General features: G+C 33.6%; 2 protein-coding genes across 2 annotated transcripts; one reads left to right on the top strand and one right to left on the bottom strand.

Annotated features, from left to right (window-relative positions):
• Positions 1 to 10438: 10438 nt before the first annotated feature.
• Positions 10439 to 11404, bottom strand: LOC145823904 (uncharacterized). Its single transcript, XM_082923460.1, has one exon. It carries the CDS (start codon positions 11402 to 11404, stop codon positions 10439 to 10441), a length of 966 nt encoding a protein of 321 aa, XP_082779586.1.
• A 2035-nt stretch (positions 11405 to 13439) lies between these two features.
• LOC145823903 (uncharacterized) lies at positions 13440 to 13904 on the top strand. Its single transcript, XM_082923458.1, has one exon. The coding sequence runs from the start codon at positions 13440 to 13442 to the stop codon at positions 13902 to 13904; it is 465 nt and encodes a 154-aa protein (XP_082779584.1).
• Positions 13905 to 15442: the final 1538 nt, after the last annotated feature.

The raw sequence follows: 15442 nt of genomic DNA, 5'->3' as shown, positions 1-15442 counted from the left end.
TTTGTAATTTACTTAGAATTTACTGACTAATTGACTTAGTAATCTATCGAGTAATTTACAGGGAATTTACTGTGTAATTTTCAGAGAAATTTAATGAGAATTTACAAGGAATGTACTGATTAATTTACTGAGTAATTTTCTAGAATTTACTTTGAATTTAATGTGAATTTACTGAGTAAGTTGCTGAGTAATTTAATTAGAATTTACTGAGTAATTTGATCAGAATTACAAAGAATTTACTTAGCAATTTTCTGAGAATTTACTGAAAATTTAATGAGTAATTTACTAAGTAATGTACTGAGAATTTTCTGAGCAATGTACTGAGTAATTTACGGAGAATTTAACGAGTAATTTACGGGGAATTTACTGAGAATTAACTTAGTAATTCACGGTGAATTTACTGAGTACTTTACTACGTAATATATTGAGAGTTTACTAAAAGTTTTTTGCTAATTTACTGAGTAATTTATTGAAAATTTACTCGGAATTTACGAAGTAATTTACTGAGAATTTATAGGGATTTTTCTAAGTAATTTATTGAGAATTTACTACGTTTTTACTGAGTAATTTACTTAGAACATACTGGGAATTTATAGAATAATTTACAGAGAATTTACTGAGTAAATTACTAAGAATTTTTTGGTAATTTACTGAGAAATTTACTGGTAATTTACTAGGTAGTTTACTTAGAATTTACTGAGAGTTTATTGAGTAATTTATTGAGAATTTACTCGGAATTTGAAAGTAATTTACTGAAAATTTAGTGAGTAATTTACTAAAAATATACTGAGTAATTTATTGGGAATTTACTGAGTAATTTACCGAGTAATTGACTGTGTAATGCACTGAGTAATTTACTAAGAATTTACTAAGTAATTTGCCGAGCAATTTACTGGAAATTTACAATGTAATTTACAAAGAATTTACTGGGAATTTACAGAGTAATTTACTGAGAAGTAACTGAGTAATTTACTGAGAATTTATTGAGAATTTACTGGCTTTTAACTGAATGATTTACTGAGTAATTTACTACCGATTTACTGAGGAATTTACGGAAAATTTACTGAGTAATTAGCTGAGAATTTGCTGAGGATTTACTTGGAATTTACTGAATAATTTACTGAGTGATTTGCTGAGTAATTAATTGAGAATTTACTGAGCAATTTACTGAGAATTTATTTTGTAATTTACTAAGTAATTTGATGATAATTATTTGGAATTTACTGGAAATTTACTGAGTATTTTACCAAGAATTTACTGGGAATTTAGTAAGAATTTACTTCGAATTTTCTTTGTAATTTACTTAGAATTTGCTAACTAATTTACATAGTAATCTATCGAGTAATTTACGAGGAATTTACTGTGTTATTTACAGAGAAATTTAATGAGAATTTACAAGGAATGTACTGATTAATTTACTGAGTAATTTTTAGGAATTTGCTTATAATTTAATGCGAATTTACTGAGTAATTTACTGGCAATTTAGTGAACAATTTACTGAGAATTTACTAAGTAAGTTGCTGAGTAATTTAATTAGAATTTACTGGGTAATTTGCTCAGAAATTACAGAGAATTTACTTAGCAATTTTCTGAGAATTTACTAAATAATTTATAGAGAATTTACAGGGACTTCACTTAGAATTTAGTAAGTAATTTTCTTAGAATTTATTGGAAATTTAATGAGTAATTTACTAAGTAATGTACTGAGAATTTTCTGAGCAATGTACTGAGTAATTTACTTAGAATTTAACGAGTAATTTACTGAGAATTTACTAAGAATTAACTTAGTAATTTACGGTGAATTTACTGAGTAATTTACTACGTAATATATTAAGAGTTTACTATGTAATTTTTTGGAAATTTACTGAGTAATTTATTGAAAATTTACTCGGAATTTACGAAGTAATTTACTGAGAATTTACAGGGATTTTTCTAAGTAATTTATTGAGAATTTACTAAGTTTTTATTGAGAAATTTACTTAGAACATATTGGGAATTTATAGAGTAATTTACAGAGAATTTACTGGATAATTTACTGAGTAATTTGTTAAGAATTTACTTGAAATTTACTGAGTAAATTACTGAGAATTTACTCGGAATTTACTAAGTAATTTACTGAGAATTTTCTGTTAATTTACTGGGAATTTACTAGGTAGTTTACTTAGAATTTACTGAGAGTTTATGGAGTAATTTATTGAGAATTTACTCAGAATTTAAAAGTAATTTACTGAAAATTTAGTGAGTAATTTACTAAAAATATACTGAGTAATTTATTAGGAATTTACTGAGTAATTTACCGAGTAATTGACTGTGTAATGCACTGAGTAATTTACTAAGAATTTACTAAGCAATTTGCCGAGTAATTTACTGGGAATTTACAATGTAATTTACAAAAATTTACTGGGAATTTACAGAGTAATTTACTGAGAAGTTACTAAGTAATTTACTGAGAATTTATTGAGAATTTACTGGCTTTAACTGAGTGATTTACTGAGTAATTTACTATCGATTTACTGAGGAATTTACTAAAAATTTACTGAGTAATTTGCTGAGAATTTGCTGTAGATTTACTTGGAATTTACTAAATAATTTACTGAGTGATTTGCTAAGTAATTAATTGAGAATTTACTGAGCAATTTACTAAGAATTCATAGGGAATTTACTGAGTAATTTACAGAGAATTTTCCCCGTAATTTGCTGAGAATTTATTTAGTAATTTACTGAGTAATTTGATGATAATTATTTGGAAATTACTGGAAATTTACTGAGTAATTTATTGGGAATTTGCAGAGAATTTACTGTGACTTTTCTTTGTAATTTACTTACAATTTTCTGACTAATTTACTTAGTAATCTATCGAGTAGTTTACAGGGAATTTACTGTGTACTTTACAGGGAGTGTACTGATTAATTTACTGAGTAATTTTCTGGAATTTACTTAGAATTTAATGCGAATTTACTGGGAATTTAGTGAACAATTTACTTCGAATTTACTGAGAATTTACTGGAAATTTAATGAGTAATTTGCTCAGAAATTACAAAGAATTTACTTAGCAATTTTCTAAGAATTTACCCAATAATTTATAGAGAATTTATAGGGATTTCACTTAGAATTTAGTAAGCAATTTTCTGAGAATTTACTGAAAATTTAATGTGTAATTTACTAAGTAATGTACTGAGAATTTTCTGAGCAATGTACTGAGTAATTTTCTGAGAATTTACTGAGAATTAACTTAGTAATTTACGGTGAATTTACTAAGTAATTTACTACGTAATATATTGAGAGTTTACTAAGTAATTTTTTGGGATTTTACTGAGTAATTTTTTGAAAATTTACTCTTAATTTACGAAGTAATTTACTGAGAATTTACAGGGATTTTTCTAAGTAATTTCTTGAGAATTTACTAAGTTTTTACTGAGAAATTTACTTAGAACATATTGGGAATTTATAGAGTAATTTACAGAGAATTTACTAGGAATTTACTGAATAATTTACTGAGTAATTTATTAAGAATTTACTTAAAATTTACTGAGTAAATTACTGAGAATTTACTCAGAATTTACTGAGTAATTTACTGAAAATTTTCTGGTAATTTTCTAAGTAATTAACTGGGTAGTTTGCTCAGAATTTACTGAGAGTTTATTGAGTAATTTATTAAGGATTTACTCTGAATTTAAAAGTAATTTACTGAAAATTTAGTGAGTAATTTACTAAAAATATACTGAGTAATTTATTGGGAATTTACCGAGTAATTGACTGTGTAATGTACTGAGTAATTTACTAAGAATTTACTGAGTAATTTGCCGAGTAATTTACTGGGAATTTACAATGTAATTTACAAAGAATTTATTGGTAATTTACTGAGAAGTTACTGAGTAATTTACTGAGAATTTATTGAGAATTTTCTGGCTTTTGACTGCGTGATTTACTGAGGAATTTACTGAAAATTTACTGAGTAATCTGCTGAGAATTTGCTGAGGATTTACATGGAATTTACTGAAAAATTTACTGATTGATTTGCTGCGTAATTAATTGAAAATTTACTTAGCAATTTATTAAGAATTCACTGGGAATTTACTGAGTAATTTATAAGGAATTTTCTCAGTAATTTACTGAGAATTTATTTAGTAATTTACTGAGTAATTTTATGATAATTATTTGGAATTTACTGGAAATTTATTGAGTAATTTACCAAGAATTTTCTGGGAATTTACGGAGAATTTACTGCAAATTTTCTTTGTAATATACTTAGAATTTACTGACTAATTTACTTAGTAATCTATCGAGTAATTTCCAGGGAATTTACAGTGTAATTTACAGAAAAAATTTAATGAGAATTTACAGCGAATGTATTGATTAATTTACTGGGTAATTTTATGGAATTTACTTATAATTTAATGCGAATTTACTGAGTAATTTACTGTGAATTTAGTGAGCAATTTACTTCGAATTTACTGGGAATTTACTAGGTAAGTTGCTGAGTAATTTAATTAGAATTTACTGAGTAATTTGGTCAGAAATTACAGAGAATTTACTTGGCAATTTTCTGAGAATTTACTCAATAATTTATACAGAATTTACAGGGACTTCACTTAGAATTTTGCAAGTAATTTTCTGAGAACTTACTAGAAATTTAATTAGTAATTTACTAAGTAATGTATTGAGAATTTTATGAGCAATGTACTGAGTAATTTACTGAGAATTTAATGAGTAATTTACTGAGAATTTACAGGGAATTTACTGAGAATTAACTTAGTAATTTACGGTCAATTTACTGAGTAATTTACTACGTAATATACTGAGAGTTTACTAAGTAATTTTTTCGGAATTTACTGAGTAATTTATTGAAAATTTACTCGGAATTTACGAAGTAATCTACTGAGAATTTGCAGGGATTTTTCTAAGTAATTTATTGAGAATTTACTAAGTTTTTACTGAGTAATTTACTTAGAACATACTGGGAATTTATAGAGTAATTTACAGATAATTTACTAGGAATTTACTGAATAATTTATTGAGTGATTTATTAAGAATTTACTTGAAATTTACTAAGTAAATTACTGAGAATTTACTCAGAATTTACTGAGTAATTTACTGAGAATTTTCTGGTAATTTATTGGGAATTTACTGGGTAGTTTACTTAGAATGTACTGAGAGTTTATTGAGTGATTTATTGAGAATTTACTCGGAATTTAAAAGTAATTTACTAAAAATATACTGAGTAATTTATTGGGAATTTACCGAGTAATTGACTGTGTAATGTACTGAGTAATTTATTAAGAATTTACTGAGTAATTTGCCGAGTAATTTACTGGGAATTTACAATGTAATTTACAAAGAATTTACTGGGAATTTACAAAGTAATTTACTGAGAAGTTACTGAGTAATTTACTGAGAATTTATTGAGAATTTACTGGCTTTTAACTGAGTGATTTACTGAGTAATTTATTATCGATTTACTGAGGAATTTACTAAAAATTTACTGGGTAATTTGCTGAGGATTTACTTGAAATTTACTGAATAATTTACTGAGTGATTTGCTGAGTAATTAATTGAGAATTTACTGAGCAATTTACTAAGAATTCACTGGGAATTTTTTGAGTAATTCACAGAGAATTTTCTCAGTGATTTACTGAGAATTTATTTTGTAATTTACTAAGTAATTTGACGATAGTTATTTGTAATTTACTAGAAATTTACTGAGTAATTTACCAAGAATTTACTGGGAATTTATTGAGAATTTACTTCGAATTTTCTTTGTAATTTACTTAAAATTTACTGACTAATTTACTTAGTAATCTATCGAGTAATTTACATGGAATTTACTATGTAATTTACAGAGAAATTTAATGAGAATTTATAGGGAATGTACTGATTAATTTACTGAGTAATTTTCTAGAATTTACTTAGAATTTAATGCAAATTTACTGAGTAATTTACTGGCAATTTAGTGAGCAATTTACTGAGAATTTGCTGAGAATTTACTGGGAATTTACTGAGTAAGTTGCTGAGTAATTTAATTAGAATTTACTAAGTAATTTGCTCAGAAATTACAGAGAATTTAATTAGCAATTTTCTGAGAATTTACTCAATAATTTATAGAGAATTTGCAAGGACTTCACTTAGAATTTAGTATGTAATTTTCTGAGAATTTACTGGAAATTTAATGAGTAATTTACTAAGTAATGTACTGAGAATTTTCTAAGCAATGTACTGAGTAATTTACTAAGAATTTAACGAGTAATTTACTGAGAATTTACTGGGAATTAACTCAGAATTAACTTAGTAATTTACGGTGAATTTACTGAGTAATTTACTACGCAATATATTGAGAGTTTACTAAGTAATTTTTTTGAAATTTACTGAGTAATTTATTGAAAATTTACTCGAAATTTACGAAGTAATTTAATGAGAATTTACAGGGATTTTTTAAAGTAATTTATTGAAAATTTACTAAGTTTTTACTGAGTAATTTACTTAGAACATACTGGGAATTTATAGAGTAATTGACAGAGAATTTACTGGGAATTTATTGAATAATTCACTGAGTAATTTATTAAGAATTTACTTGAAATTTACTTAGAAATTACTGAGAATTTACTGTGTAATTTACTGAAAATTTTCAGGTAATTTACTGGGTAGTTTACTTAGAATTTACTGAAAGTTTATTGAGTAATTTATTGAGAATTTACTCGGAATTTAAAAGTAATTTACTGAAAATTTAGTGAGTAATTTACAAATAATATACTGAGTAATTTATTGGGAATTTACTGAGTAATTTACCGAGTAATTGACTGTGTAATGCACTGAGTAATTTTCTAAGAATTTACTGAGTAATTTTTCGAGAAATTTACTGGGAATTTACAATGTAATTTACAAAGAATTTACTAGGAATTTACAGAGTAATTTACTGAGAAGTTACTGAGTAATTTAGTGAGAATTTATTGAGAATTTACTGGCTTTTAACTGAGTGATTTACAGAGTAATTTACTACCGATTTACAGAGGAATTTACTGAAAATTTACTGAGTTATTTGTTGAGGATTTACTGGGAATTTATTGAATAATTTACTGAGTGATTTGCTGAGTAATTAATTGAGAATTTACGGAGTAATTTACTAAGAATTCACTGGAAATTTAATGAGAAATTTACAGAGAAATTTCTTTTTAATTTACTGAGAATTTATTTAGTATTTACTGATTAATTTGATGACAATTATTTGGAAATTACTGGGAATTTACTGAGTAATTTACTGGGAATTTACAGAGAATTTCCTGCAACTTTTTTTTGTAATTTACTTAGAATTTACTGACTAATTTACTTAGTAATCTTTCGAGTAATTTACAGGGAATTTACTGTGTAATTTACAGAGAAATTTAATGAGCATTTACAGGGAATGTACTGATTAATTTACTGAGTAATTTCTGGAATTTACTTAGAATTTAATGCAAATTTACTGAGTAATTTCCTGGAAATTTAGTAAACAATTTACTTCGAATTTACTGAGAATTTACTGGGAATTTACTAAGTAATTTGCTCAGAAATTACAGAGAATTTACTTAGCAATTTTCTAAGAATTTACTCAATAATTTATAGAGAATTTATAGGGACTTCACTTAGAATTTAGGAAGTAATTTTTTGAGAATTTACTGGAAATTTAATTAGTAATTTACTAAGTAATGTACTGAGAATTTTCTGAGCAATGTACTGAGTAATTTACTGAGAATTTAACGAGTAATTTACTGAGAATTTATTTGGAATTTACTGAGAATTAACTTAGTAATTTAAAGTGAATTTACTGAGTAATTTGCTACGTAATATATTGAGAGTTTACTAAGTAATTTTTTGGAAATTTACTGAGTAATTTATTGAAAATTTACTCGGAATTTATGAAGTGATTTACTAAGAATTTGCAAGGATTTTTCTAAGTAATTTATTGAGAATTTACTAAGTTTTTACTGAGTAATTTACTTAGAACATACTGGGAATTTATAGAGTAATTTACAGAATGTGCTGGAATACATCTCCAAACACGGGGATTACACGGAATGGGGTGAATTCCGTGAAAGGAGCCGCTGCGCTAACCAGAATAACAAAGACAATATATATCGGGATGCACTTGCAGCCGGCACCAAGGACGAAGCACTAGCAGTGGTACAAAATGGCGACCCAAAATGTTTCTGGTTAAATTATGACAAGTTGTCATCAAATTATGACCGAATTTCATTTAATCCACCATTGCCGTATGTTCATCCATTTACAGACACAGTATGGGTCGTTCCAACAGCAATACAGCAATGGGTTGCAGACAATATAAGAGACGAAGCCCAAAGACCGCATTAGGCCCAAGAGCATTATAATTGAAGGCCCATCTAAAATTGGGAAAACATGTTGGGCCCGGTCTTTGGGACCACATAATTATTATTCTGGCCACATCGACCTGAGGGACCACAAGAACGACGCTTTTTACAACATAATCGATGATGTGGCCCCACAATATTTGAAACATTGGCGCGAGTTTATTGGAGCGCAACGGGATTTTTTTTCAAATTGTAAATATGCTCGCCCAAAGAAAATAACGGGCGGGATTCCAAGTATTATATTATGCAACCCCGGAGCCGACTCCAGTTACAAAGAGTTTTTGGAAAAGCATGGACACGCCGGGCTCAAAGCGTGGACGTACCGAAACGCAGAATTCTATACAGTCAACGAGCCCCTGTTCGCCAGAACCAGTCAAGAAGAGGCATCGTAATGCCAAGAAGAAGGCCCAATGCAGGAAGATATTCCACTTCCAATGCGGCTGTTCGATATTCCATACGAACGGATGCGTCGAACCGCATACACTGGAGAGAGAGGACGCTGTCAGGGGTCTTTTACGATACTTTGAAGAACCCAATGTGGTTCAAAGCAATAGACCTCTCCAGACCGGGCAATCAAGGGGTCTACAAGATACAATGCCTATTCAACTACAACCTCCGGAAAGCATTGGGAATCCAGACGTTTACAGCAACAATGTATACATGGCTGACTTCCAGTGGTCGCAGAAGCCTGTCGGAGACTGTATTTACCCAGCTTATTGCACGCAGGATGACGATCAAATTATCCAGCTTTGGGATTATTAGCCCTGTAAATTATTGTCTCGCACTGACCATTGTACTCGACGAGCTTTCATATTATGTAAAAGATTGGCGATGGGATAATATTTATGTAAATTTTTATGATTAAATAAAAATGCAAGTTTATTGAATTTATGTGTCTTAATAAATTCGATTTCTGGGCAGGTTTAAGCTGGATAAATGGGCTGTAATTGGTAAACAGACCAATGGCCCAATTACAACAATGAGGCCCATTTAATGTTTATTAAGAAGAATTAAAATAGGCCCAGACATATCGCACAACAACCCATTAGAGATAGGCCCATCAGTAAGCAATGCGGCCCATTAAACATAGGCCCATCCAAACTATGAAAGAAGTGGACACTAAATACAAGGCCCAAATTTTATTACGCATAAAACAGTTACAAAATAATAATTTACAATTTTTTTGTATTATCTAAACGTCCAGAACCAGAACGCACAGGCTGATTTTCTGAAGGCGCGGTGATGTAGCAGACATCAGCGACGGAATATATGTCCGACGTCGCTTTGTCCACTTCTTTCATAGTTTGGATGGGCCTATGTTTAATGGGCCGCGTTGCTTACTGATGGGCCTATCTATAATGGGCTGCTGTGCGATATGTCTGGGCCTATTTTAATTCTTCTTAATAAACATTAAATGGGCCTCATTGTTGTAATTGGGCCGTTGGTCTGTTTACCAATTACAGCCCATTTATCCAGCTTAAACTTGCTTAGAAATCGAATTTATTAAGACACATAAATTCAATAAACTTTCATTTTTATTTAATCATAAAAATTTACATAAATATTATCCCATCGCCAATCTTTTACATAATATGAAAGCTCGTCGAGTACAATGGTCAGTGCGAGACAATAATTTACAGGGCTAATAATCCCAAAGCTGGATAATTTGATCGTCATCCTACGTGCAATAAGCTGGGTAAATAGAGTCTCCGACAGGCTTCTGCGACCACTGGAAGTCAGCCATGTATACATTGCTGCTGTAAACGTCCGGATTCCCAATGCTTTCCGGAGGTTGTAGTTGAATAGGCATTGTATCTTGTAGACCCCCTGATTGCCCGGTCTGGAGAGGTCTATTGCTTTGAACCACATCGGGTTCTTCAAAGTATCGTAAAAGACCCCTGACAGCGTCCTCTCTCTCCAGTGTATGTGGTTCGACGCATCCGTTCGTATGGAATATCGAACAGCCGCATTGGAAGTGGAATATCTTCCTGTGTTGGGCCTTCTTCTTGGCATTACGATGCCTCTTCTTGACTGGTTCTGGCGAACAAGGGCTCGTTGACTGTATAGAATTTTGCGTTTCAGTACGTCCACGCTTTGAGCCCGGCGTGTTCATGTTTTTCCAAAAACTCTTTGTAACTAGAGTCGGCTCCGGGGTTGCATAATATAATACTTGGAATCCCGCCCGTTATTTTCTTTGGGCGGGCATATTTACAATTTGAAAAAAAATCCCGTTGCGCTCCAATAAACTCGCGCCAATGTTTCAAATATTGTGGGGCCATATCATCGATTATGTTGTAAAAAGCATCGTTCTTGTGGTCCCTCAGGTCGATGTAGCCAAAATAATAATTATGTGGTCCCAAAGACCGGGCCCAACATGTTTTCCCAATTCTAGATGGGCCTTCAATTATAATGCTCTTGGGCCTATGCGATCTTTGGGCTTCGTCTCTTATATTGTCTGCAACCCATTGCTGTATTGCTGTTGGAACGACCCATACTGTTTCTGTAAATGGATGAACATACGGCAATGGTGGATTAAATGAAATCCGATCATAATTTGATGACAACTTGTCATAATTTAACCAGAAACATTTTGGGTCGCCATTTCGTACCACTGCTAGTGCTTCGTCCTTGGTGCCGGCTGCAAGTGCATCCCGATATATATTGTCTTTGTTATTCTGGTTAGTGCAGCGGCTCCTCTCACGGAATTCACCCCATTCCATGTAATCCCCGTGTTTGGAGATGTATTCCAGCACATTCTGTTGGTTGTATGCCCCTTGTACATTCGGATGGAAATGGCGACTGGTTCGATCGTGAGTAACGTCGAAGAACCGTTCATTCTGTGTCTGAAAACGGTATGGAAATTGAACAAGGGCATGGAGGTGTGGTTGCCCGTCCTCGTGTAATTCATGTGCAACCCTCACATAATTTGGTGGCCTGGTTGTGAACAGCTCTCTAATTTTCTCTAACAATCTTTCTTTAGGTATAGAACATCGGGCATATGTGAGGAAGATGTTCTTGTTTTGGACTCTAAAACGACGTCGCATTGATGCCATAACTCACTCTCGATGACGTCACTTACTCTCTCGGATGACGCAAGTCACTCTCTGAAAAACTTTACTGCTGGAAGAGAGTTAGGGAGTGAGTTATATAGGTGCCCCGGAGCGTCCCACTAATATTACCTGGGACGCTCCCCCCCCGCGCCACGTGTCGTCCCCCGATTGGTGCTCCCTTCCGCAATTCGCGGCGTGTTGTCGTCTAGGGCTTCCGCTCCGTGCCCAGATCTGCGACCAGGATTAAAAATCTAAAAAGGCAAGCGCCGCTTGTAGATCTGCTCCTAGATCTGCGGCCAGGATTAAAAATCTAAAAAGGCAAGCACAGGCGGGAAATTATATAAGCCAAAATAATTGGGGGAGTTTGAATTATTTTGCAAATGGATAGCGGAGATCTAGGCCAATTTCGGCGGTTGATTTAAAAATACGAGCCGGATCTATTACTCCTGCACTGGTCCTTGCTGGTCGTCGGCGAAAACAACGCCGAAAGTTTAATCCGGCTCATCAACGCCTTACAGCGGCAAGAAGATGCTCTATTCGCTGGTATGAAAGCGGTTTCCGAACTAGAAACCCAAGCGACGTCGGACATATATTCCGTCGCTGATGTCTGCTACATCACCACGCCTTCAGAAAATCAGCCCGTGCGTTCTGGTTCTGGACGTTTAGATAATACAAAAAAATTGTAAATTATTATTTTGTAACTGTTTTATGCGTAATAAAATTTGGGCCTTGTATTTAGTGTCCACTTCTTTCATAGTTTGGATAGGCCTATGTTTAATGGGCCGCGTTGCTTACTGATGGGCCTATCTCTAATGGGCTGCTGTGCGATATGTCTGGGCCTATTTTAATTCTTCTTAATAAACATTAAATGGGCCTCATTGTTGTAATTGGGCCGTTGGTCTGTTTACCAATTACAGCCCATTTATCCAGCTTAAACCTGCTCAGAAATCGAATTTATTAAGACACATAAATTCAATAAACTTGCATTTTTATTTAATCATAAAAATTTACATAAATATTATCCCATCGCCAATCTTTTACATAATATGAAAGCTCGTCGAGTACAATGGTCAACGCGAGACAATAATTTATAGGGCTAATAATCCCAAAGCTGGATAATTTGATCGTCATCCTGCGTGCAATAAGCTGGGTAAATACAGTCTCCGACAGGCTTCTGCGACCACTGGAAGTCAGCCATGTATACATTGTTGCTGTAAACGTCCGGATTCCCAATGCTTTCCGGAGGTTGTAGTTGAATAGGCATTGTATCTTGTAGACCCCCTGATTGCCCGGTCTGGAGAGGTCTATTGCTTTGAACCACATCGGGTTCTTCAAAGTATCGTAAAAGACCCCTGACAGCGTCCTCTCTCTCCAGTGTATGTGGTTCGACGCATCCGTTCGTATGGAATATCGAACAGCCGCATTGGAAGTGGAATATCTTCCTGCGTTGGGCTTTCTTCTTGGCATTACGATGGCTCTTCTTGACTGGTTCTGGCGAACAGGGGCTCGTTGACTGTATAGAATTCTGCGTTTCGGTACGTCCACGCTTTGAGCCTGGCGTGTTCATGTTTTTCCAAAAACTCTTTGTAACTGGAGTCGGCTCCGGGGTTGCATAATATAATACTTGGAATTGGCCTAGATCTCCGCTATCCATTTGCAAAATAATTTAAAATCCCCCAATTATTTTGGCTTATATAATTTCCCGCCTGCGCTTGCCTTTTTAGATTTTTAATCCTGGCCGCAGATCTAGGAGCGGATCTACGAGCGGCGCTTGCTTTTTTAGATTTTTAATCCTGGCCGCAGATCTGGGCACGGAGCGGAAGCCCTAGACGACAACACGCCGCGAATTGCGGAAGGGAGCACCAATCGGGGGACGACACGTGGCGCGGGGGGATCGTCCCAGGTAATATTAGTGGGACGCTCCGGGGCACCTATATAACTCACTCCCTAACTCTCTTCCAGCAGTAAAGTTTTTCAGAGAGTGACTTGCGTCATCCGAGAGAGTAAGTGACGTCATCGAGAGTGAGTTATGGCATCAATGCGACGTTGTTTTAGAGTCCAAAACAAGAACATCTTCCTCACATATGCCCGATGTTCTATACCTAAAGAAAGATTGTTAGAGAAAATTAGAGAGCTGTTCACAACCAGGCCACCAAATTATGTGAGGGTTGCACATGAATTACACGAGGACGGGCAACCACACCTCCATGCCCTTGTTCAATTTCCATACCGTTTTCAGACACAGAATGAACGGTTCTTCGACGTTACTCACGATCGAACCAGTCGCCATTTCCATCCGAATGTACAAGGGGCATACAACCAACAGAATGTGCTGGAATACATCTCCAAACACGGGGATTACATGGAATGGGGTGAATTCCGTGAGAGGAGCCACTGCGCTAACCAGAATAACAAAGACAATATATATCGGGATGCACTTGCAGCCGGCACCAAGGACGAAGCACTAGCAGTGGTACGAAATGGCGACCTGTAACGCCCTAAAAATTAACCCATTATATATATCATTGACATTCATTATTTAAAGAAGATAATCTATTAATTCATTCATCAGAGTATTACAAAATAAAGCATAACATATATCATCGAATAAAATGCCCTACAGGCTTACATCTTTCCAAGCCAACACTTGGATACCAAAAATATGAGTTCTAACTCAATACAATAAAAGCCCTAGGCTTGAATGTTTACATGTACTTATAATTTAAGACAGTTATCTAAAAGTAGTCTTCTTCAATCCAGAAGCCAAACCCTCCCAAGCTAATTCCTTGGAGGTAGTTTATCACCTGAACCTGAAAATGATGTTCCCATAAAGGGTGAGCCACAGCCCAGTAGAAATATACTAAACCACATATAAGCAATGAATAAAGCAGTAGCATTTAACAGATGTTTAACCAAAATAATCAATTACAACATTTTACAGACTCATGACATTATTGCCAAAGATACGTTTTACTTTCCAGTTTTATCAACATGGCTCAGAACCTGGCCAAACTTATAACAGTGAAATCACCTATATCATATTCACAATCTTCCAATATTAACAACAAATGAGACTCAAGCTCAAATCAAACACTTCATACTTCCAGATTGATACACATTTTAGTGCTGTATCAATAAAACACTTCTATAAATAAGCACACATAAAAGTGATGCTAATGGAGTCCATCCCCTATCTCCTCCCAAACAAAAATCCGGTTTAGAGGTCCATCCCCTATCTTCCCCTAAACCGTGGAGTACATCCCCTATCTCCTCCCACACACAAAACAATGTATGCAAATGCAATGCTCAATCATTACACGTATTTTCTGTATCAATGCCATAGTCAAAACTAATGACTTAACCAATGTGATAAGTTCAGTTATTCCTAATCCACATGCAATATCTACAACAATCACGACTATCCTCCACCGATAGCCCAAAACAGTTATTTCTTAACTGAAAATAACTATGTCAACAATTCCATAGACAAATGATACCAATTATCCAATTACGCCATTTAATCAATGAATTCCATGAATTTAACCCTCTTTTCCCAATTCCATGAATTACTTATACAAATAAATTCAATAATACAACTAGGGTTTTTCCCAAAATTCACCAAAGTATCCCCAACATGTTAAAATACCAAAACTTAGGACAAAACCTATAAAATGGAGTAGGAAATCCCTACCTCGAAGAGAGTAACCCGAATGGAGAAGATGGAGATGAATGCCCAAATACAAAAGTGCTCCAAATTGCCAAAAGTTCAGATTAAATGGAAGCCCTCGACTCCCTCTATCTTTTTAATAAAGCAACTAGGGTTGAAACACTCTCTAAACAGATCAAACCTAAGAGAGAAGGTGAGTAGGGAGAGAGAGAGGTCGAACCTGGGGTTTTGAATCAAATGAATATGAAAAAGACTGATCAAATCCCGCTGCTGTGTATTTAAACTGGACAGGCTCGCTCGAGCGAAGACTTGGTCGCTCGAGCGACCAGACACAGAGAAACTACGCTCGAGCCAAGGAAGCCTTG

Source organism: Camellia sinensis, chromosome 4, assembly GCF_055761805.1.
Source record: "Camellia sinensis isolate YWXY chromosome 4, ASM5576180v1, whole genome shotgun sequence".
Taxonomy (NCBI): Eukaryota; Viridiplantae; Streptophyta; class Magnoliopsida; order Ericales; family Theaceae; genus Camellia; species Camellia sinensis.
The sequence above is the reverse complement of the archived record's forward strand: the minus strand, read 5'-3'. Positions and strand labels throughout refer to the sequence as shown.